Genomic DNA, 24,778 nt, shown 5'->3' with positions numbered 1-24,778 from the left:
AGAAAAACAAATGCTATCGCTTTAAATCGGAATTGAGCATGCCTAGCTGTGGAATTCTGGGAGTTGAAGTCCACAAGTCTAAAAAAATTTGAAACCCCTGTGTCAGTGCCTCACCAGCCATAAACCTCACCGCACGTCACTGGTTGGAACAATTGGTGGGAGACCAAATTTTGCTTAAACTAGAAATTTTTCTCCTAGGCATAATACTGGAGGGGTTTAAGAAAAATGGACTCTTTCTAATTATACATGTACTAACTGTGGCACGCATAACTTTTGCACAGTATTGGAAAAAAGAAAATACACCATCAGAGTTAGATATAATCAGAAAAGTGTTGGCCTGTGCGGAAGCAGAGAGGCTCACTCTTGGAACTTAAAAATAAAGGGGAATCAGAATATTTTGAACTCTGGAAGAGATTTTACGATTGGTATAAGACAAGGTGACAAGACTGGAACAATCTGTATATATTGTGATTGGACAGAAGAATAAATAATGCGCTAAGTAGGCTAATAGTTAATGGTTGAGACTAATTGTGTATAATGTGAATGTATGGTCACCGACTCTGCGGTACTGCATTGTTTTAAATGTAGAAATAATTTTTTAAAAAAAATTTTTTTAAATGATGTTCAATGATTTTTGGGTTCGCGGAAATACCACCCCAAGAAAATATAAATTAAGAGCTGGAAGAGACACCTGAAACAATAGAGAGGAGGAGAGGAAAAGGAGGGAAGGAAGAGAGAGGTGAGGAGAAGAAGATGGAAGGGAGAGAAGGAGAGAAGGTAGGAAGGGGAAGAGATAGAGAGAAGTAGGGGAGAGGTAAGGGTAGAAGGAAAGGAAAGGAGAGGAGGAAAGAAGAAAGTAGAGAAGGAAGGGAGGGAGGGAGGGAGAGAAAGGCAGAGAGGAGGAGATGAGAGGAAAAGGAGGGAAAGAAGGTAGAGAGGAGGAGAGGAAGATGGAAGGAAGAAGGAGAGAAAGAGAGAAGGAGAGGGGGTAGGGATGGGAAGAGGAAGAGAGGAGGAGGGGAGAGGTAAGGGAAGAAGGAAGTGAAAGGAAGAAGGTAGAAAGTAGAGAAGGGAGGGAGGGAGGGAGAGAAAGGAAGAGAGGAGATGAGAGGAAGAGAAGGGAAGGAAGATAGAGAGGAGGAGAGGAAGATGGAAGGGAGAAGGAGAGAAGGAGAGAGGGTAGGAAGAGGAAGAGAGGAGGGGGAGAGGTAAGGGAAGAAGGAAGGGAAAGGAAGAAGGAAGTAGAGAAGAGGGAGGGAGGGAGAAAAGAAAGGGAGAAGAAGGTGATGTCAAAACAGGTGAGGGATGGTAAACAAAGCAACCCAAATGGAATATTATAATTCTATAAATGGAATGACAAATGTATAAGAACCATAAATGTAAAAAAAAAGAGAATAATAATCATGTGAATGTATACCTATAATTGTACATAGAGAAAAAAAAATAAACTTTTTAAAAACGTTGTGCTTCTTAATTGGAGAACCTGCATTTGTCCTGTTACCTTCCTCATTTTAGTTCACTTCTCCACCCTAAAAAACCCGCTTTTTCATTCTGCAGCCCAGGCCAGGTTGTCAGTTTTTCCATCCAAATTCAAACAATTCATTTAAAAATAAATCAAAAATATAGACACTTTTCTGAACTTCCCCTATTCTCTCTTTCAAAATTTAGACTTCTGCTTACTAATGTTTTATCCTGTTGTCCTAGAAGAAACCTCCAGAGGCCTCCTGCCCACACAGTCATTCCAGTCCCTGCCCAGTGTCAAATTTTTCAACTTTCAGTTTCCAAACTCCAGGGGTGCTCAAAAGGGGTAAGACGCCTTGGGGAATGTAAAGATGTTTTGGTTACTTTAACACAGTGTTTCTCAACCTTGGCGACTTTAAATCCTGTAGACTTCAACACACACACACACTCCAGGATAAAAGTATATAAGCCCAGCTTCATTGATTACAATTTGAAAAGGCAACGTGGCTCCACCTGCAATCAAAGGCTTGGATCGGAAGGCAGCAGGGGAATGGGGGTGGGTATGGCAGAGGAGCTGCTTTCAAGCCATTGGAAAATATATCCAATCCAACTTCCGTGTCTGTGTTTGTTTGAGAGGGAGTGAGTGAAAGAGGGATCCAACTTCTCTGTGTGCGTGTGTCTGTTTGAGAGATGGGGGAGGGAGGGAGAGAGGGAGGAAGGAGGGGGAGGGAGAAGAAAAAGAATGAAGGAAAACTTTCGCAAAGGAGAAAAACAAATGCTGTTGCTTTAAATCGGAATTGAGCTATGCTGGCTGGGGGATTCTGGGAGTTGAAGTCTACAGGATTTAAAGTCGCCAAGGTTGAGAAACACTGCTTTAACATAATGTAGATGTGTTTGTTAAGAAACTACATAAATATCATAACATTTTATTTGCTTCATTTCACAAGTTCAGCTGTCTTTCCCTTTTTGTCAAACGTTATTTTATTTGGGAGGGTTAATACTGTTGGCCTCGTTTCCTGCAAGTGTGATAACTGGCCTGAAATGGCTTCTTAAAAAAAGAACAAGCCTGGGAACATTCACTCACATGAGCAACCTAATTGTGACTGGCAGAGACTTGCTGCCATCTGAACTCCAAACATCCTCACATACGGCCTACTGTTAAGAGAGAACAAAGTAGGGATGATGCTAGAAACTACCCAGCAGCCAGTCGTGCAAGAGCATTGCAAAAGTGCCTGAAAAGTGAGAACAAGCGAAAAGTTCTTTTGTGATCCCCGTTGTAAATTCACGGGTGACAATCTTGAACAAGATCCAGGAGAGCTGGGATCAAGCCAGAACTCTTGGTAGAGGAAAGCTAGATTCACCGTGAAACTTGACAAACTGTTTGACATCCTCAACTCCAAATGTCACAGATGCCTTCATAGATGCTGGCTTGATCACCAAAGAAGACAAGAGACTTGTGGTTGACCACAATAAAGTCAAGAGAGCCCAGGAAAACATTGTGAATTCCCTAGATCAAGATTATGATGAGCTCTGTAGGAAGGGCGGAGTAGAATGCATCGTCTTCAATGGCCGTATAGATGCAACTAGAGTTATGCTGAAAGCAAGCAGTTCAGACTAGCAATTGCCCAGAACCATGAAAGAAGATCATCATTCTGTGTGCAGGGAGCCAGGTGGAAGATTCCCTTCAGAGAAAGGCTCAAAAACAGGAAAACCTGCTCAAGTGATGGCAGATAATCTGGGGTATTTCGTGAAGAAAAAAGGCACCGACAAAAGCTTGAAGGCCACTGGAGGAGATTCTACAAATGTTAATACTGGATGGGAAGGTGGTGCCATGCACTGGGTAGAGGTCATGCTTGACCAGAAGTTGATCTGGTTGGTGTGTGCACTCCACACGAATGAGTTGCCCCTGCGACACTTAATCACAGAATTGGATCAGAAGTCCTTGTCTAACAACAAATGAGCATGTAAAATTGTCAACATGCTAGACATTGCAACAGGACTTCACACTGATCCTTCATTCACCACAGTTTCAATTGGTGAGTCTCTCATTTCACTGAGCGAAAGTATTGTAAAGGATCTCTCTACTGATCAAGCACATGGATGTAGGATCACAAAGGAGAAGTCCCTACAGATCTGGCTCTTCTGGATATTGGCCCCATAAGCCATTCATGTTGGTTGACAACTGCACATAGGTGTTGTCGAATATGGGTTTCAAAACATGGCTTTAAAGGCAACCCCCCCCCAAAAAAAAACTTAAGAGTTGGAATATATCATTGGTGTGTACTACTCCTGCTGGTTCAACATCAAAGTAAAACATTCCTGGATTGAAGTCCTGCGTCATGTGCTGTTCCAGCTGCAGCAAGTCAGACTGCAAAAAGGCAGCTGTAGTAGATGCTGTTTTGCCAGCCATTCAGCCCTCAGCATGGTACACTTTCAGTGAAATGATCATCCAGACACTCTTGTGTTCAGAGCTGGTGAGGAAAAGACCATTGACTTGAGGAGTGCAGACGATGACACGCTGGGAGATTTTTCTGTACGTGCAAGAAAAAGGCCCTGAATCAACCCCAGAGCATTCACTCTGCTGGAGCTGATTGACAGGTCTGAAGGTGTATATGAGCCACCTTTGACGTGTAACCTCACTGTAGAGAAATAAAGAAGTTCATTGATGAAGCAATGTAAGTACCACAGTGGCCCCGTCATGCCCAATCAACAGAGAGACGGGTGAAAGAAAGCCAGCAGAGTATATCTTCATGAGAAACGTGAGGGTTAGATCAGGGGCCAAGAAGCAAGTCGGCAGCTAAGGTCGAAGAACGAATCAACAAGCCTTGGTGAAACTCACTTAAATATTTTTGTAACTCTGATAATTGCTTTCTGATGTTAGTTTATGCTTGCATGGATTATTTTTTTTGTTTAGCCAGATAAGATTCATGCAGAGAAAAAAAAAACGTTTAATTTTTGTAGAACAAGGTGTAATTTTGAGAAGACAAAGTTAACAGTATTTGTTGGATATGATCAGACGTGGATTTACCATACCAAGCTAAACATTTTGCAATTGCAAAAATAATAGCAGATTTGAATTCTTGCGGTAAAGACACATATTTTTAGAACCCCTCACTGAAAAAAAAAATGCAAAACTTAATTTTCACCCCATTAAATGACATACCCTACATGGCTGCAGAGCATCTCTTTGTCCAGCCACTCCTTAAGGACAATCAACGGTCACAGTTGTGGCCATGGAGACTCACTCTGGTGCCCACAAAGCTCACAACAGCTGTCTACGCTTTCTTCTTCCATCCTCTCCCTGACAGGCCCTAAGCAGGCATAGAGGCTGATGGCCGAGCAGGGGCTGGGAAAGTGCTTGGAGACCAAGTGGAGGCTGTCCTCTCCAGACTGTCTGACACCAAAAAAGGTGCATCAGGCCGCAGTTCTGGAGCATTTGGCCCGGATGGGACGGTGGCTAATGGATGGAGTGGGACACTCAGCGCCAATTCCCTCAATTGCAAGAAGGAAGCAGTTTTTCTGCCCAAGGAATCCAATCAATCGAACCAGCCACAATAAAGCTATGGAAGCACCACCACCCTTCTCCCTTAGGATCTATAGCAATAGCAATAGCAATTAGACTTATATCCCGCTTCATAGGGCTTTCAGCCCTCTCTAAGCGGTTTACAGAGTCAGCATATCGCCCCCACAGTCTGGGTCCTCATTTCACCCACCTCGGAAGGATGGAAGGCTGAGTCGACCTTCAGCCGGTGAGATTAGAACCGCTGAACTGCAGATAACAGTCGGCTGAAGTGGCCTGCAGTACTGCACCCTAACCACTGCGCCACCTCGGCTCTTTTTTTTTTCTAGAACAGGGATGGTGAACCTAGGATACGGGTGACACACTGTGCCATTTTTGGTGACACTCCGGGGCTCTGGTCCCTCTGGAAGTCATACGAGAAGGTCTTGCTCTCGCACAGCCTCTGAGGCATCCAACAATTGCACGAGGGTTCTCGTGCGACTTTCTGACACTCCCCAGGCCCGGTGGCAGCCGTGCCCTCTTGGGAGGCTTCAGAGGGTCCAGAGGAGGGGAATCCAGAGGACAGGAACATCCAGAGAGTCCCCTTTTGTCCAAACTGGGTGGGATGACACACCAGCAGTGTCACGTGAGGCATTTTCTCAATTTTTGACACGCCAAAAGATTCGTCCTCATTGATCTAAAACCCATCTAACCTTCTCAACCTGCCCAGCTTGGTGGCTCTGGCTGCAACGCACAGTGACCGAGGATGGGCCCTGGGCAGGACAGCCGGTCCCTGCAACAACTTCCATGCTCTACCCTGCCAACAGCCAGGGGATACCTCTGGGCCCCAACTAATAAGGATTTTGGGGGGAGTTTATTAATAGAGAGGGGCTTCTCCTGGCCAAAACCCCACTCATTTCCCCTCAACTGGCTGTGAAAAAGAGGCCACTGGGCATTCGGGGGCAGGGCGGGGGGCTTACCATCAGCTCGGGCTCGAATGTCCTTCTGGCCAAAGATGCTGCTGCCACCGGCTCCCATCTCTGACACTGCAGAGAAAAAGAGCTGTTCATCCCCCTCTCGCCCACAGGTGGGTATCTCCCTGAAGCCGAGGGCTTTTCTGGCATCTTCGCCTTCGGAGCGTGCCAAGGGCAGGGGTGGGAGGCTCTGGCTGTGCTGCTCCTGACTCTCCAGAAATACGGAACTGTCCCTCTGTCCCTCAGGGATGGGCGAGAACTCCAGGGACGAGTCCCGGCTGGTCCGAATGGGTGGCGAGGAGCCGTTCTTCTTCCGGCCCTTGGCCAGCTCTGCAAAGGAGGTGACCCGCTTGGGAGGGGAGCTCTGGAGGGCCAAGGAGGGACTGTCGCTCAGCTTGACCGGACAGCTCAGCATGCGCTCCAGGGAACCCAGCCGGCTGGAGGGGCTGCGGTCCAGGTGGCGGTCGTAGCTCCGTGAGCGCTGCCTGCCTCCAGCCAGGCTGGGCGGGGAGACGTTGATGTAGACCTGTCCTTCGATGGCGTTCTTCTCCAACTCTTCCTGTGACTCATCCCGGGACCCCTCCGTGTCACTCCCCTCAGGTCTCTGGAAGAGGTAATACTCCGTGGGCTGGAGGGGGCTGCTCCTGGCCTGCTCCTCGGAGCAGCTGGTAATGGAAGAGCCAGGAGGGCTGGGGGAGGACTGGGAGGACAAGTCGCATGTCACCAGCTTGTAGTAGTTCTGGGTGGCCACCACGAGCCGCGCCTGGCTTTGAAAGCACGCAGTCAGGTCAGAGCCATCGGACGGGCACGGATCGCAGAGCGGTGGGTAGGAGTTGCAGTTGGCATCCAGGACAGGAGAAGAAGGGTGGTGGCACCCGCATGACTTCCCCGCCCCCCCCAGATCCTGCAGCTCTCCAGGCAACTTTGACTCCTGTGACGAGGAGTGCAAGTCGAGGTAAAAGGCGGCCATGTCTGACTGGCTGCCTGAAGAGGAGTCGCAAGACAAGGGGCCCGAGTTCAGGTTGGTGTGAGGCTGGCCGTGGCGCCTCTGGTAGAGGGTGCTGAAGTTGACCAGGATGCCATCGGAGCTGTTGCAGGAGGAGTCACTGATGTAGCCCATCTGCTGGTCCAGGGGCTCTGACTGGCTCGAAAGGCTGTAGCACCGGCAGCGCTGCAGTTCGGAGTTGGAGCAGCTGCATGTCCGGCTGCGGACGGCCTCCGGATTGTTCATCAGGTCGTCTGACTCACTGGCCCACTCCTGCTCCAGGGAGAGGCTGTTGGGGTCCCCACGGTGGCAGCTATACTCATCCAGCTCCATGCATTCTGTCGCTAGGTGGCCCTTGTCCTGAGACTCCTCGTCGGCTGCCAGGCCAGGGCAGCCTTCCACCGTGTCCATCCGGTGGCTGCCACCCCAAGGCCTCACCACAGGGCTGCTACCGTGCAGATGGAAGGGAGGCAGTGCCGGCTCGTGCAGGCGGAAGGCGGACCGGCCATCGTGCAGGTGGAAGGACTTCTTCCCCGGGTCATCCTCCGAGAGATCCCAGGCTTCACCGTCCTTCTGCAGGAAGGGGTTCTGCCGCCGGGGGGCTGTGGGGGCAGCCAGTATGTGGGAAGGGCTCTGCCCACCCACGGGCTCCTCTTCCGAAGCTCTGAGGAGGCTGCTGTAGACCAGCGAGTCTGCCTGCAGGAGAGTCCTCTCGGGGAGCGAACTGGTCCGTCTGACCCCCAGGTCAGAGGGAAAGAAAGGGTTGCTGCGCTGGCTGCCGCCGCCGCCGCACTGCCGGTCCGGGACCTGGCAATGCACCAGCGGAATATGGTGAACGATCAGCGTTTCTCCTGTCAGCTTAGGGGGGCTATCCATCGTCGGTCCCATTCGCCAGGGCACCTGCGGCATTGAAGCTACCCATGGAAGGGTCTTGGGGAACGGAGCGGGCGGGCAGAAGACGACTCCTCAGGGCAGACCTGGCAGAGACAAAAACGGCACCCTGAGTCACTGAGGGCAAAGTCAGCTTCCAGCAGCCCCCAACCCCACCCCCAGCCATATCTCAGGGGACGCCTCCTCAGCAGCCCCTCCCTGGGACTTTGCAAAGGAATCTCCCACAGGGGGAGGGCGGGAAGGGGACACGGGCAATTCTGCAGGCATATCTCCATACAGGACCCTTACCCAGCGGCATAGTGACGCCCCCCCCCCCACCTGCCTGGTGCCTCCCTTTCACACGGGGTGGTGGTGGGGTCTCATCTGGTGACTCTGGCTTACGACCTGGCTAGGGAGCAGACGGGGTCTTTGGGCCCAGCGGGTCCATCCACGTGTCCTGCGTTAGGCAGCAACCCGATCCCAGCCCAGCCAAGAAGAGGTTGGGGAGCCATCTGATGTGGTTGCCCACTTGGCATCCCCACAGGAGGGAGCACAATTTGTGTGTTTCTGTTACGCTTGGTGGTGTTGAGGCGATGGGAGGGGGGAGCCCCACAGGGAAGGCAAACTGCTTCCCTCCTGAAACCTTCAAGAGAGAGAGAGAGGCAGAGGGGGGACGGCAGCGAGTCCCAGCATCCAAGGGGGTGGGGGGCTTCACTTCTTCCTGCTCCAGGACTCTGGTGGGCCGGTTGGAAAGAGGTTGCTGGAATGAAGGTCAAGGGCCAGGAAGAGGGCCCCGTCTTGCTCCATCCCCATGGTTCCCATCCCTGTGGATAACTCTGGCTTGTCCTGACTCAGACAAAAGTTGTCGAAGGAGCCAGCCAGTGTGTTGTGGTGCTGAAGTGGCTGGAACCCAGGAGCGTCCTTCTCCCACCTGAGGCCCAAGCTGGCTGGTCGCCCTGGGAAGCAGACAAGGGCAAACCCCCCTCCTGAAATCCTGCCCCCCAAATGGCACAAAACCTCTACAACAAGAACAACATTCTTTTTGTGTTATGCCCAGGGTGGATCCCAAGGATCAGGCAGAAGGGGCCCAAAGTCACTCGATGGTGACATTGGAGGCCTGTAGACGTGTAGATAAAGGCAATAAAAAACAAGGCCCAAGCCCTTCCCAGAGGCCACCCCAGGCTTTCCAGTGGCAGCTGCCAGATTTCCTGGCCGGAGCTCTGGAAGGGGCCAGGCACTTCCATTTAACCCGGTTTGTGTCTGATCACGAGGGACGGAGGGGATGGTCCAAGATGGCCGGCTGTGGTGGCGCAATCCAAATGCCACTTGGTTTTTGGGGCAGATGTGGAGGAGGAGAAAACGGGCAGAGCCTTCAGAGCAGCAGGATTCAGCCCTTGTGGAGTGCAGCTGCCTCTGGCTCCGGCCATTAAGCCGGCTACAGACTCTGCCCTGCTGGCCTCCGGGCCTCCCTGTGCCTGGGATTGGTCAGAAGGCGAAAGAAATGGGAAGGAGCCCTCCTTGCCCCAGGCCCCCTGACCTCCTTCAGTGGGTCTTTTGCTGAGGAAAAAAAAACAGCTAAATCTTCTGTGAGCAAAACCCAAGGGCCTCTGGAGCCCCCCCGCCCCCTCACCACCTTCCCCTGCCCTCTCAGCCCCCAGAGAAAGCCCCCCCCCTTTGCACCAGTCACTTCCCCTCCATTTGTGTAGCTGAAGGAGTCGGGTTGGGGGCAAAAGGCTCTCCGGCCGAGGGCTTGGAGCTCAGGGAGAGGAAAGGCTTTAGGAAGCAGAGCAAGGTTAAAGGGGGGGGAGGGGGGAGGAAGGGGGGAGTTCAAAGGGAGAAAAGAGAACGAAGGCCGGGGTATCACAACGGATCCACACACACTGCACATCAACACCCCCACCCCCCAGGATAAGAGGGCCACCTACAAGAGCTTCCACCTAAAACCAGGAATCTCTGCCTTCTGCATCTAACTCTGCTCATCACCAAAGACACACACACACACACACACACACACACACACACGCACGGACACACACACACACACACACACACACCGGTCTCCACCTCCTGATCCTCCCATTGCCGGGTCCAGAGGAGCCAGTCGGCCGGGCTCTCTACAGGGCTTGCTTGGAGAGTTCAGGAAAAGAGGCCAAGCACACACAAACACACATACACACACACACACTATCTCTCTCTCACACACACAGAGACAGCACCAGAGGCCCCAAAGGAGCTCTCCCTTCCTCTGTGGAGAGCTGAAGAGCCAGAGGCCGGACATTCTCCTTGCATGAGGAGATGGGAGGCAGGAGAGCCCCTCCTCCGTCACGCCCGGCCCTTTGGGGACAGGATTCTCATCTACAACTCCCCTCCCGTGTTGTCCACAATCCTGCCAGTTACCCCCTATTTGGGATGATGACCCCCCCCAAAAAAACCTCTCCACTATTTGCCAAAGCAAAAATAATTCCCCTGAATTTGCCCCCCAGCTCAAACTTTGCCCAAAACACCTGCATTCAAAAATAAGAGACCACCTTTAAAAATCTGGAGAAACAAAATGCTTGCAAACGATGGAGGGGGAGAACGGATTAGTCCCCGGTGGCAAAAATCAGGAGGAGTCCGGTAATTCCTTTTCCAACTCCCAAATTTTATTAAAAAGCTGTTGTAATATAGTTCCTTGTGTAGGTGTGGGTCACCCATGGCCCAGTTCATACCAGGGCATGCAGAGCCACGCTGAACCACACAGGAGAAAACAAACTCCTAAAACGCCATAACATCCTGATAGCGCATAACATAACATTCTGAGATGTGCCCTACCAATGACGCCCAGGATTTGACCATATATAGACTGAGCAGTAGATTAGAAATTGTACTTTTACAGGCTGTTTTTAATCACATGCTATTGCTCCTCCTGCCTTTGTCCTATCTCAATAAAAGGGGCTCTCAGACCCCCAATCTGGGTCGCTCCATCCCGAGAAAGATCGTGTCCTGTCTTTTCTCAACATTGGCCTCATGGGCGACCCATGGGAACATTACAAAAAGTGGCAACTTTTGTGAGTGCTCTCTGAGCTTGTTTTCCTGCAGGTGTTTCATTACCCAACTAGGTAACATCACCAGTGCTAGGAGGGAGTGGGCTGCTTTGCTCTCTGTTTACAGACAAGTGGCTGCTCTGTGAAGGGTTGGTGGGGGTGTTGTTTCCCTCTTTTTAGCTCCCCGATTTGGCTGCCGTTTACTGCTAGCTTGTTTTGAGTTCTTTATTTGCAGCATTGCTTACTGCTTGGTGCAAATCTCTCTGCTTATCTGGATGTTGACTGCAGCTCAGGAGATGTTGCGGCCTTTTATCTGTTTGATTTTTCTCTCGTCTAGGGAGTAATCAAACGTGGCATGACAAAACCGCGCTCGACTAAGCCGCGCCCGATTAAACCGCGTCGCTGACGTCATCAACAGGGCGACAACAGCCAGCGCGGAGAAAGAAGGGCGCTTTAAATAGCGCTTTGAAAGCAAGCCGATTCAACTTAAGGTAAGGGTTAGGTTTAGGGATAGGTTAAGGGTTAGGTTTAGGTTTAGGGTTAGGTTTAGGGATAGGTTTAGGATTAGGTTTAGGGTGGGTTAGGTTTAGGTTTAGGGGTTAATTTTAGGTTTAGCGTTTACAGTGTGCTTTTGTCTCCGCGCTGTTGTCGCCCTGTTGATGACATCAGCTACGCGGTTTCGTTGAGCGCGCTTTAGTCGAACACAGTTTTGTGGTGGAACCGTAATCAACAGCTTCATCAAGGAACCACCAAGAAGAAAACACTCCCACCCACACCGACAGGGCAAGTCCTTGGTATATAAACAGAGAGCAACCTCTCCTCCCCTCTAACACTGATGATGTTACCAAGTTGGGCCATGAAACGTCTGCAAGAAAAGCGCTGAGCTCAGAGAGCACCAAGGACCCCAGAAATAGCTGATATCTCCAACAAATTTACAGGACAGAAAAGAGGCCGCCCGAATCCTGATTCCCCCCCCCCCCTGTGAACTAGGAGCAGCAAGATAAACCCCTCAAGCTTTTGGAAAAGGGGAGGGGCATCCAGGGGCAGGGCTACAATTCCCAAATAACAGACCCCCTCCTGGGCCGAGGTGGCGCAGTGGTTAGGGTGCAGTACTGCAGGCCACTTCAGCTGACTGCTATCTGCAGTTCGGGCGGTTCTAATCTCACCAGCTCAAAGGTTGACTCAGCCTTCCATCCTTCCGAGGTGGGTGAAATGAGGACCCAGATTGTTGTTGGGGACGATATGCTGACTCTGTAAACTGCTTAGAGAGGACTGAAAGCCCTATGAAGCGGTATATAAGTCTAACTGCTATTGCTATCTATCTATCTATCTATCTATCTATCCTATCTCTATCTATCTATCTATCCTATCTCTATCTATCTATCTATATCTATCTATATCTATCTCTCCCTCCCTCCCTCCCTCCCTCTATATCTATCTCTCCCTCTCCCTATATCTATCTATCTATCTATCTATCTATCTATCATCTATCTATCTATCTGGGTGAAATGAGGACCCAGACTGTGGGGGCGATATGCTGACTCTGTAAACCGCTTAGAGAGGGCTGAAAGCCCTATGAAGCGCTATATATAAGTCTAACTGCTATTGCTATCTATCTATATATCTATCTATCTATCTATCTATCATCTATCTATCATCTATCATCTATCTATCTGGGTGAAATGAGGACCCAGACTGTGGGGGCGATATGCTGACTCTGTAAACCGCTTAGAGAGGGCTGAAAGCCCTATGAAGCGGTATATAAGTCTAACTGCTATTGCTATCTATCTATCTATCTATCTATCTATCTATCTATCCTATCTCTATCTATCTATCTATCTATCTATCTATCTATCTATCTATATCTATCTCTCCCTCCCTCCCTCCCTCCCTCTATATCTATCTCTCCCTCTCCCTATATCTATCTATCTATCTATCTATCTATCATCTATCATCTATCTATCTATCTGGGTGAAATGAGGACCCAGACTGTGGGGGCGATATGCTGACTCTGTAAACCGCTTAGAGAGGGCTGAAAGCCCTATGAAGCGCTATATATAAGTCTAACTGCTATTGCTATTGCTATTTCAGTCTGGGGGAGACAAAGGAGGAGGGGGATTTGCAGACACTGTCATGGAGAAAATCTGTGTGGTTGCTAAGACTCGGCCTGTGTCACCTCTGGCAAACCCAACTTCCATGTTATCTTTCCCGGCCCTGGCTGCTGACACAGGGGCCTCTTCGGGAAACCACCCTGGGCCTTCCCATCTCTGGCCCAGAAAACGCCAGGCAACCCCATGGAACAGCCAGGGCTGCCCTGGGACAAGGAGGGCTGAGCCTTCCTTCCTTCCTTCTTTCTTCCTTCCTTCCTTCCTTCCTTCCTTCCTTCCTTCCCAAGAAGAGGGAAGACCAACTCCCCAGAGGGGCTTCACTGTAGCCTCATTTTCCCTGGCCTCCAGAGCTTCCTTGAGGAAGGGCGTCAGGAAGGATGAGGGACCCCCTTCCAAGTGCAGCTGTTGGTGCCAAGAAACCCAAGTAGGAGCTTGGCCGGGCTCCCTGCCCCAACAGTCGCCAGGAGCAGTGAGACTCCCGCTCTGCCCGCTTAGGACAGGAGCAAGTGGGGGCCTCCTCCTCACTCCCCCTGAGTCACTGTTGCTCTGACTGGCCAAGACCCCCACCCTCCCTGAAACCGCAGGCGACAGGAAACAGACAGGCAGACAGGCCTCCTTCCCCCAAGAGGACGTCAAAAAGGGAGGTGTGGCCATGATTCCTGCATCCCCCCCCCCCCAAGATCCTCCATCAATGAGTCACCAAGGGATTTTCGCCTTCGACCATCTCTAAGCCAACAAGGGAGAGCTCTGCCCCGCCAGGCTTAATTCCCACTTGGTTGGCACCGTCTGTCCCAGAGTAAGAGCTCTGTGCCCTCGAGACCCTGCCCAAAAGCCCCCCTGGGTTCAACTCTGTCTGACATCAGGTGCCCCCAGCACAATCCATGCAAGACCCTCTCTGGCCGCTTGGCTCCCTTCCTGCCAGCCAATCAGATGCCATCGCTACCAGGCCAGACTTAGAAAGCTCACCTGGCTGGCACCAAGGAATTGCACCTGGAAGCTCGCAGGCAGTCAGGCAGTCAGGCAGGCAGGCAGGCAGGCAGGCAGGCAGGCACAGCAGCCTGGTCCTTCCTGCGCAACAGCTGAGGGAAGCCCAGCCTCGCCCATTTCTGCAGCAAACCATCAGGGCTCAGGTGAGCCCCCGGCCCACCTTCCCAGGCTGCTGAGCATGTGGATGCGGTCAGCAGAAGGCCTGTCCAGCTCAGGCCCCGGGCAGCTGGCCGAGCATCTGAAGGCAGGGAAAAACAGAATCGAACAGAACAGAAGGGACCTTGGAGGTCTTCTAGTCCAGCCCCCTGCTCAAGCAGGAGACCCTCTACCATTTCAGTCAGGTGGCTGTCCAACCTCTTCTTGAAACCCTCCAGCGATAGAGCACCCACAACCTCTGGATGGCAAGCCTTTCCCCTCCCTGGTTAACTGTTCTCACTGTCAGGAAATTCCTCCTTAGTTCTAAGTTGCTTCTCTCTTTGATTAGTTTCCACCCATTGCTTCTTCTTCTGCCTTCAGGTGCTTTGGAGAGTAGGTGGCCCCTACAGGGAGGGAGGGAGGGAGGGAGCACAGGAGCAGACAGGTAAAATCCACTGAAAGGCAGTTCACCTGCCATGGGAAGGGGGTGGGGGTGGATTCGCTGCTCCCCCCCCCCCCCGGGCCCAACCTTTGTGCTGGCCTAGGCCTGGTGGAATTTGGCCACTGCAGGCCCTCGCTCGGATGGGCTCTGCCACAGCATTTGCCAGCTCTGCGCTGGGGATTTTCTTAGCGTCTTGGCCAATGAATCCCTATCGCCACTCCATTTCGTGGAAAGGAATTCCAAAAATCCAGGCAAGTGCCAAACAGAGGATATCTTCCATCGCTCCGCCCAGCACCTCCCGCTTCCATCTCCCATGGAACCCCCTCCCACTTTCTCCCTGGGGTGCCAGGATGGGGGTGGGTGGGGGCTGCTGAGAGCTCTGGATCCATGGCTGCTTCCCCCTTCGTGCTAGCCCCACCGCTTGGCTTATGCTGGGGCTCCAAGGGGAGGCCTTTCTGCCCCCCCCCCCGCCCTGCTCCAACAGCAAGCCAGGGAGGCTCATCTGAAAGCCCCCTGGGGCCTACGGGGGGGGGGGGGGAGGGCAAGATAGTCCAAGCAGGCTGTTGCCTCTTGCCCTCCCTTCTGCTGCTGCTCCGCCCAGCCCCCTGGCTGCTCATTTCGGCCCAGGGTTCCTCGGCCTGCATCCCCCCACCCTCTTTCAACATGGCAGCTTCTTCCTCTCTTTCCCCTCAGGGCATCCGGCTGCTTCTGCCACCAAGGAGGGGAAGGCAGCCAGGCCAAGCTGGGAAAGGCTGCAGAGAGGTGGAGGGAGGGAGATGGGGGGGGGGGGGCTGTGATGAAGCCTCATCATTTGAGCCTTTCAAGCAGAATGGAGCCCTGGGGATGTCCACACCCTCCCTGCATCCCATTCGGTCACTGTGCGGAGCAGCACAAAGCCTTGTGGGGGGGGGGAGGAACAGCCACTGGGAAAGTCCATCCTGCAAAGGCTGCTCCCCCCCCCTTTCTTTCAGTGCAGCCCACCAAGGCTGGCTCCCCAAGGAGGGAAGGGGGGTCTGCTCTCTCCCCAGTGCAAGAGGGGGGGCATGCAAGGAAGGAGAATCAAAGTGTCTCACCCCCCCCCCCGTGCCGCCACTGCTGGAGAGCTGTCAAGACCAGGCTCTCCGCTGAAGATGACACAATGCCCCCCTCCCGCCCCCAACCACCTAGCAACATCATGGCGCCATTGTCTCCTGCCTTCCCCCCAAAGATTGCCCCCCCTGTCCCTCTCCCCAGTGCCAAGGGAGGGCAGGCTCTGAGGGGCAGCCAGCTCTGGAGCAGCCCCTCCTTGTGGCATCAGGTGAAACGGCCGCAGGCTGGACGTGCCTCAGATACCAATGAAGCCAGGGAAGGCCGGCCTGGTTGAAGGACCCTCCTGCCACGGCTGACCCAGCTTTCGCTCTCATGCCGCTCAGTGGCATCGCTGCAGTGCCCAGCGGCCGAGCCCCTGGCTCTCCTCCGAGCCCCCGGCAGAGAAAGCCTGGCCCGGCTCAGGCCTCAAAGAGGGGGGGGTTGGCCGGTGGACCAGCTGCAGCCCCCTCGCTCTCCGAAACCTTCCTGATCCATGCACGGATCGCAGCACACAAAGCAGGCCCTCTGCATGGACCCCCCTCGGCTCTCCCTGGCAGGGCACAGGCACACATGACTGGGGCAGGCCGGGAAGCAGCCTCTCTGAATGCAGAGAGCAGCCCCCAGTCGGCGCCAACAGGGCTGAGCCCCACTGAGCCCGGCTCTGGATTTCGGGGGAGCTTGTGGGCCATGGCACTTCTGGGGCTGCCATCTGGGCAGAAGTAATTCCCCCACTGCAGCCCCACCAGGGTGTTTAAGTACCGGGGCTGATGATGGGGAACAGCTGAGATTTGAGATTTGAGAAGTTTATTTATATGCCACCCTTTTCCCTGGGGGGACTCAGGGCGGCTTACAACTCGAAAAGGGGGGGGGAACAAACATTTAACACGTAGGACAATACGTCATTAAAAAAACACAACATTCATACCATTCGGGTGGGTTACAGTCTTTAGCCCCAGGCCTGACGGGATAGCCAGATTTTAAGGGCTGTGCGGAAAGTCTGGAGGGTGGTGAGGGTACGAATCTCCACAGGGAGATCGTTCCATTGGGTCGGGGCTACCACCGAGAAGACTCTCCTCCGCGTAGTTGCCAGTCGACATTGACCGGCAGATGGGACTCGGAGGAGACCTAATCTATGGGATCTAATAGGTCGAGTGGAGGTGATTGGCAGTAGGCTGTTCAGTTCCTGACCCATGCTGGTCCTCAGCCCCCCACATCCTTGCCTGGTACTCGCACAGACAGAGGCCTCCAGGCACCCTCCGGCCAATGGGGGAGCCTGACAGGGTTTGGGAGCAGACTCTGGACCAGAATCCCTCTGCATGCAGCTTCCAAAGGCTGGGAAGCATCTCCAGGGAAGAAGGGGGGGCACAGGACCCCATAATTAGAGAGCAGGGCCACAGCTGGCCTCCTTGCCCCATTCAGGGCTCCCCACTGGAGCTTCACTGCCCCACTCGGCTCACACAAGACGCTGAACACTGAAAGGGGTTTGGAAGGGGAACTTCCCTCAGACTTCCAGAATTTTCAGGCTGGAAGGACACAGAGATCAGCAGCTTCAGGGGTTTTTTCCCTTCAAATTGCCGGAGTCACCGACAAACCTCTCCTGGTGGTCCCCCATCCCCATCCTAACCAAACCCAACTCTTGTTTCCTCCTCAGACAAGCTTAACTAAGCGCTGACTGACTTCGGGGAATCAAAATTAACCAAACTAAGAGGCCCTAACGGGAATCGGCTGAAGGCTGCAATTCTCACAACACAGGATCCGAACCGCGGGGAAGTTCTGGGTTGCGCGAACCCATCCTGGAAGTGTCCCAGCACAGAAGCCGCAAGCAGGAGCCCTTCCTGGCCAGCCTGAGGAAGCGGCGCCCGCACTCAGGTCCGCTCCGACCGCTGAGCAGAGGCCTTTCCGGCCTGGAGGCTCCCCGAGGCTATCTAGTCCAGCCCCGCGCTCCCTGCAGCCAGCGGAGACCCAGCCTCGCCACTTGACGGCCGCCCCTCCCCGAGGCTTCTGGAGCTGCTCAGCCCCGCTCTGGCCGCCGACTGAAGGGGCTCGGGGGCGACCAGGAGCCAAGCCGCCCGGGGACCCGGAGAAGGACCAGGCGCTTCCCTCCGCCGGGGGCGGCGGCGGCGGCTCCTCCGGGGCAGCATCTTCCTCCGTCTGGGCGGCAGAGAGCGCGGCGCAGAGCCCGCCCGGCCCCCGACACCGGCTCCGCAATGGCGGCGCAGACACGCCCTGAGCAGCCGCGCACAAAGGCGGCCGCCGCCGCAACGCTCAGCTGCCAGGCACCGGCTGCCCGCCCCGCCCGCCGCCCCTCCGGACGCGGCCAGCCCCGAGCCGCTGCCGCCCTCCGCTTGCCGCTCACCTCGGCCCCCGGCGCTCCCTCCGCTGCGGCCGCGCCCGGCTCTCCTTCCGCCGCCTCCGCCCCGCCGCTCAGCCTCGCATCCTGGCAATGCGGCGGGGCTGCGCAATCCCGCTCCGCCGCCCCCGCCGTGACGTCGCGGGCCGGCCCAGCGCTCGCCCAGCCGCCGCCGCCGCCGCGCAGCCTCGCCAGCGGAACGGCCGCCCCGCCGGAGGCTCAGCCGGGCAGCGCAAAGGTGGCCCCGACGCTGCGGCTGAGGATGCGGCGACTGATGGCCGCCTCTGCGGGAGAGGCTGCGCCCGAGCTCCCCAAACGGCCCCGCTGCCCGCAAGCCCCGCGCAGCCCCTCGGGATCTGCCCCCAGGGGCTCCGCTCGGCCGGACAAGGGGGGGCCGGCCCTCCTTTTGGGGGAGGGGGATGTAGGCGCCCCAAGGGGCCAGGTGAGAAATGGAGGGGGGAGCTTGGGGGGGGTGGAGAGGAGAGGAGGCTGCGGTCAGCCTGTCCCAGCTGGACCCGAGGAGTGCAAAGAGGGCGGAACGGAAAAGGTGGCGGCCGGATTACTTGGGGGGGTCGCCCAAGTCTCCAAGAGACCACCGGCCCCCCGTTGCTGTGCAAGCATACCTGAGAAGCCAAAAGTCCAGGTGGGAGTTAAAGGGGGAAAGAACAGCTAGCTAGTCAACCTGAAGACAGCTGAAGGGAAGGAGGCAGATCCTTCCAGAAGGGATGGAGAGGCTGCACTGGGGGAGAAAGAGCTCAAATCCCCCCCCCCCGGGGGGGAGAGTGGGCTCCCGACGCCAGAGTCTTCCATGGGGTGGGGGAAGGGGGCCCACAACCTTTGGGGCGTGGAATTAAGAGGTGCTACTGCTTTGGGGGGATAAGTAGCAAGCAGAAACACGGAGGACCTTCCTGATCCACGAGCAGCATCTCTTGGGCTGTGCTGGACTTGGAAAGAGAGCTGGGAAGTTTCGTGGGAGGGGGGGGGGGCAGAGGAGAAGGGACGTCATAGGCGAGAGGGGTGAACGAACACAGGACCTGGGATACCTTGGAGGGCACCCACATCTAAGCCACCCGGAGCCCCTGATTTCCGGGCTCTTTAAAAAGATGAAAACGCTCCTTTAATTTGGGTTGGCCATTGAAAACAGAATCCACCGAGTGCTTCAAAAGCCCAATATTTATTGATTATTAAATTTATATGCCACCATTTCAGTGTTCTAGTGACTTTGGGCAGTTTACAATACTATGGAAAGATTTAAAGGACAACACAACACAATTAAAATTATATGACTAAAATCAAGAGGATGAGCAAAGTGGGCCCAGGAACCTTCTATCCCGTCAGCTACCCACCAACACAGCACAGCTCAATCGGGAGCCCCCGACCAGGTAGCGGAGCCAGGCTGGAAGGCTCTTCCAGGAGGCTGGGAAGGTGAGAGCAGCCCTCTCCTCCAGTGGGAAGGGATTCCAGAGGGTGGGGGCCACAGCAGAAAAGGCCCCTCTCCTGGAGCCTGGCAGTCAAAATTCTTTGGCAGACGGGATGTGAAGAAAGCCTCTTCCGCTAAGCAGTGGCATCCACAGTTAGATTAGATTAGATAGTTCCCCGCTAGTTTTCTTTCCAGGCCTTTTTGGAGGGGGGGGCTGTCTCTCAGTAACTCTGAGAGGGATCTTGGAAGCTTAGTGGACAATCAATTAAATATGAGCCAGCCATGTGCGGCAGCAGCCAAAAAGGCCAACACAATCCTAAATTGCATTAACAGAGGGATACAATCAAGATCAAGTGAGGTACTAATACCACTCTATAAAGCCTTAGTAAGACCACACCTAGAATCCTGCATCTAGTTTTGGTCACCACGATGTAAAATAAGATGTGGAGACTCTAGAAAGTTGCAGGAACTGGGCATGGCTACCCTGTTTCCCTGAATATAAGACCTCCCCAAATAATAAGCCCAATCAGGCTTTTGAGCGCATGTGCTAAAATTAGCCCTCCCCTAAAATATTGCAACACAGCAGCAGCCATGAGGTGACCACGCACGCTGCCTCCTGCACCTCAAAAATAGTAAAACCCTCCCCCCAAAATAAGACCCTATCTTGTTTTCGGATAAACACGGTAGTCTAGTGAAGAGAAGGACCAGGGGTGTCAGGATAGCATCTTCCAATATTTGAGGGGCTTCCACAGAGAGGAGAGGATCAAGCTATTGTCCAAAGCACTCAAAAGCCAGACAAGGAATAATGGGTGGAAAATGACCAAGGAGAGAGATTCAACCTGGAAATATGGAGGAATTTCCTGACAATGAGAACAATCAACCCATAGAACAGAAGTTGCCTTCAGAAGTTGTGGGAGCTTCATCCCTGGAAGCTTTGAAGAAGAGACTGGACTATCATCGGTCAGAAATAGTGTAGGGCCTCCTGCTTGGGCAGAGGGTTGGACTAGATGTCCTCCAAGGTCCCTTCCAAATCTGACAGATTGACTGTCCTTCCCTGGAGAGAAGCCCCCTCCCCCCGAAAGAGACACTCGGACGGGGCTGGATAGAGCTTCAGTTTGGACCAAATCGGATGAAGTTTCAAAATGGAAAGCTGAACAGAATCACTGAACTGGATTCCTCCAAATCTATTTTGAAGCTTTCCTGAAATAGTCTGGGAAATCAAATTGATCTAAAGAGATGTTTCTAAAATGAAGCATCAGATTCATTTGATCTTCCCAATCAGCTGAATCAGAACTGAAGATTCAAACCCCCCCACGAGGGAAGGAAGGAGGAAAGGAAGGAGAGAAGGAGAAAAGAAAGGAGGGAAGGAAGGAAGGGGAAGGAGGGAGGGAAGGAAGGGGAGTAGGAGAGAAGAAAAGAGGGAAGGAAAGAGGGAGGGAGGGAAGAAGAAGTAGGACCGTTGTAAGATAAGATGGATCTATGGGATGTTAAAAAAAGCAATCTTTAAGTATATTGTCAACAGTAGGGAAAAATTGTTTTAAATACATATTATTAATAACAGTTATGAGATCATATAATTGTGAATGTATATATGAAATTGATAAAATTTTTAAAAAAAATTACCCCACGATTCAAGACAGCCGCACACACACACACACCTGGGAGGAGGAGGGGGAAGAGAGGCAGTGAATGAAAATCCAGAGACTGATTCTCTCTCCCACCGGTCAACCCCGAGGCCCCTGCACTCGCCAAGGGGCAACCCTGAGCAGCCCCTATTAGGACCGTGGGTCAATGATGGAGGCACCCCAGGAAGGAGAGTAGGGAACCAGGAACTCTCCTAAGATCCTCCTGGATCAACCCTGCCTGCCCAACTCTGCCCTTGGTTCACAATTGGTCAGCAATGCCCTGTTCAACGTAATGGATGGCCCACTGGCCAATCTCTCTTCATGGCTGAAGTTGGCCATCGCAACTGGCCATAGCCACATGCTAGAGGAGGGAGATTTCATTCGTCGGTGTCTCGCTGAGCCCAAATCGGCCATTCATAAGAAAAGGAATTTGCGACTCCCTTGCAAATCATTCCACAAGGTAAAATGCCCCATGAAAGTCAATTACGCAAAGTCAATTACGCTTGTGTTACCGCTCCCATCTTCCATTTGATCTTCAAGGAGGAAGGAAGGAAGGAAAGCCAGCGTTCTTCCCTGGCTGGGGGAACAGGGAGGCATCCTTCAAGGGTAGGCAAGGCATCATTTATTGCCTGGCAACAGGCCCCGATTGGCTGACTTGGCTCGGTGCCCAGCTACTGGCCGCCAAGGCAGGCCCTGATTGGCTGGCGTTTCCTGGTGAGCAGCAGCCTTAAAATAAACATGCCCGCCTCTCCGCTCCCGAGATGACACCGCTGGGCAGCCGGGCATCTTGGCTGGATTGGGGGGGGGGGGTACAGGCAGGGAAGAGCAGGAGGGGCAGAGCCCTTCCCTAAGCGGGTTGCTCAGCTTGCTGCTTGAGGGACGGAAGTGACGCCCGCTAGAAACTGAATGAAAGCAACCTTTTCACCCCCAAAGGCAGCGGAGCAGGAAGTGGGGGGGGCTAAGGGCCACGGAAGGCCACGGCTTGGCCACAGGGTCCTCTCCTGCACCTGCTCCAGAGAACCCCACCTGCTTGCACCGATTCCTACTTGGGGGCTCCTCTAAGGGTGTGGAGGCCCCTCCTTTTCTCTTTTCTCTCCAGAAAAGCTCCCCCAAGCAACTCTCATTCCCTCTCCCGGTTCAGAGGCAGCCTCCTCGGTCTGTCACACACCCCCAAAGTAAATCCTTGGTAGTAGGAAAATGCTGGGGGGATGCAAACAAAGACACAAAGCCCCCCCCTCCAGGAAACAGCTGGGGAGATCTTCAGTAAATCCACCAGCCCTCCTCTCAGCCTTCCCAGAAGCCTCCCTGTGGCCCCACACCCAGGCAGCTCCTGACCAGCCCAAACTGAAAGGTCTGGGCTTCTGGGCCTCCCAGCCTGGGACTGGCTTCCCAGCACTCATGGGCGTCCAGCATGGAAGGAGGCCCCAATCGGCCCTGCAACCCTATTGGCCAGTGGCTGGAGGGGACATCGGGGGAGTCGCAAGTTAACCCAGCCGGAGGGATGCAAGAGGCAGCACCCAGTCCCTGCCAAGGACTCAAAGTGCCCACCAGCATCACAAGGAAAGCCCCCACCCATCCCCATCACATCCTGACTTTGCCAGTAGGGCTGAGAGCCTCTGTGTGTGTGTGTGTGTGTTGTACCACTAACTACCCTCCACCATCTGTCTTCTCACCAAAGTCAACCCTGACTGCCCAGGCCACAGACGGGCAGCTGCATAAATCTACATAAATCGAAAGAGGAAAGACCGGGGGGGGGGGGTCATCTGCATGGCCCCCTCGAACCTCCTGGGAGGGAAGTCACCCCAGCAGCAGGAGAGTTCGCCGCCTTTGCCTGCCTCGCCACCCTCTGCCCACAGGCTCTCAGCTGAGCACATCCACTCCCCCGCCCTTCCCCCAGGGCATGGGGGTGACCACGGGCAGGGCTGGGGCTCTGGCAGGTATGCCGTCTCTCCGTGAAGCCTAATGGACTTCCTCCTCCTCCTCTGTGGTCACTCTGTGGAAGCCAGGGCTGATGGAGAGGAGAAATCATGTCCTCAAGACCTCTTGGGGGGGGGGGAGGAAGGGAGATGGGGTGTTAGGGGGGAGGGGGAGGGGGGATATATAGCATGTGTTAGATTTTAAAGTAACGTGACTGCACTTGTATACTGTTGCTCTTTAATTCCACTGTAAAAATAGGATAAGCTGAATATATTAATAGATAGTAGAAATACACCGAAGGGAGGAGTAGAGGGATAGAAGAAAGAGGGGTAGAGAGGGTGGGAGAGAGGACTGGAGGGAGGGTGAGAAGGAAGGGAGGGAGTGTATTGGGAGAGAGGAGTGGTAGAGGGGGAGGGGAAGTAGGGTAGAGGGGAATGATGGAGGGAAGAAGGGAAGTTGGAGGGGGGCGAAAGAAAGGGTGTATGGAGGGTCGAAGAGGTACATTGGGTTTCTATTTTGGGGGGTATTGTTGACAAGAGGAATGGCTGTGCTTATTGTTTAATGTTATATGGCCCCGGTTATGCACAGTATATATGTGACTGTACGAAAATGAAAATGGAAAATAATAATAATAAAAAAGACCTCTTGAAGGGTAGCTCGGTGCCAAGAGAGGAAAATGGAAAGCTGGCAAAAGGGACGGCATGAATGCCGCGGGTAACACATCCCCATCGGAAGCACCAAGACCCAGCAGCCACTGCCACCTCTGCCCTCCAAAGCAGCTTTCGCCATCATGAGCGATCCACCCTTCCCCGCCCCTGGCCTCATTATCATCTAGCCACGTTGTCCCGGGAAGCCGTGAAGAGAGGCAAGGGCTCTTTGAGAGGGACACCGCCGCCATTCCCTGCCCAGGTTCCCCGTGAGGATTCCCATGTGCGATCAGAATCCTGATCCTGTGCAAACCTTGCTGAAGTGAACGTGAATGAACTCGCAATCTTGATGGGAGCCGCAAAGCTTTGGAGAGCCCGGCTGTTTTTGCAGTAGTGGGATTGCTACCTTATTATCGGGAATTGAAGGCACCTCTGGCCACTCAGGGGAGCAGGAAGAGGTAAGGCCAACAGCGAGTAGCCGATTGGCCAGGAAGGAACTGGATCAGGCATGAAATCCAGCAGGTTCTGACAAGTTCTGGAGAATCGGTAGCGGAAATTTTGAGAGGTGGCGCAGTGGTTAGGGTGCAGTACTGCAGGCCACTTCAGCTGACTGTTATCTGCAGGTCAGCGGTTCAAATCCCACCGGCTCAAGGTTGACTCAGCCTTCCATCCTTCCGAGGTGGGTGAAATGAGGACCCAGATTGTTGGGGGCAATATGCTGACTCTGTAAACCGCTTAGAGAGGGCTGAAAGCCCCATGAAGCGGTATATAAGTCTAACTGCTATTGCTATTGCTAACTGGCAAATGCCCCCCGAGCCACGCCCACAGAACCGGTAGGTAGGAAGGAAGGAAGTAGAGAAGGGAGGAAGGGAGAAAAGAAAGGGAAAATAAGGTGGTGTTATAACAGGAGGAAGGGATGGTAAACAAAGCAACCCAAACCATATATTACAACCTATTAAATGAAATAATAAATGTATAAGAATGATAAATGTTAAAACACCTGTAACCAAACGACATGCTGTATGTGATGATGGGTTTTTTCTTCTCTGTTTTGTTTCTTGTTCTTTTTTTTTCTTTTTCCCACTGTTGTGGGTATGTATTGTTTATGTAACAAAAAAATAAGGAAGGAAGGAGGGAGGGAAGGAGGAAGTAAGGAGGGAAGGAAGGGGGGAAGGAAGGAGAGAAGGAGAGAAGAAAGGAGGGAAGGAAGGAGGGAATGTAGGAGAGAAGGAAGGGGGAAGGAAGGAGGAAAGGAAGGGGGAAAGGA

General features: G+C 53.4%; 1 protein-coding gene across 1 annotated transcript in view; it reads right to left on the bottom strand.

Annotated features, from left to right (window-relative positions):
- The window catches only part of RUSC2 (RUN and SH3 domain containing 2), a 33,076-nt gene extending 15,107 nt beyond the window's left edge, over window positions 1–17,969 (bottom strand). Inside the window, exons 1-2 of the mRNA XM_032214168.1 lie at window positions 17,909–17,969; window positions 5,941–7,896 (exon numbers count right to left, since the gene is read on the bottom strand). Coding sequence (XP_032070059.1) covers window positions 5,941–7,828 — 1,888 coding nt within the window. The 5' untranslated portion in view covers window positions 7,829–7,896; window positions 17,909–17,969. The remainder of the gene's footprint in view (window positions 1–5,940; window positions 7,897–17,908) is intronic.
- Window positions 17,970–24,778: the final 6,809 nt, after the last annotated feature.

The sequence above is a fragment of the Thamnophis elegans genome, chromosome 3, assembly GCF_009769535.1.
Source record: "Thamnophis elegans isolate rThaEle1 chromosome 3, rThaEle1.pri, whole genome shotgun sequence".
Lineage (NCBI taxonomy): Eukaryota > Metazoa > Chordata > Lepidosauria > Squamata > Colubridae > Thamnophis > Thamnophis elegans.
The sequence above is the reverse complement of the archived record's forward strand: the minus strand, read 5'-3'. Positions and strand labels throughout refer to the sequence as shown.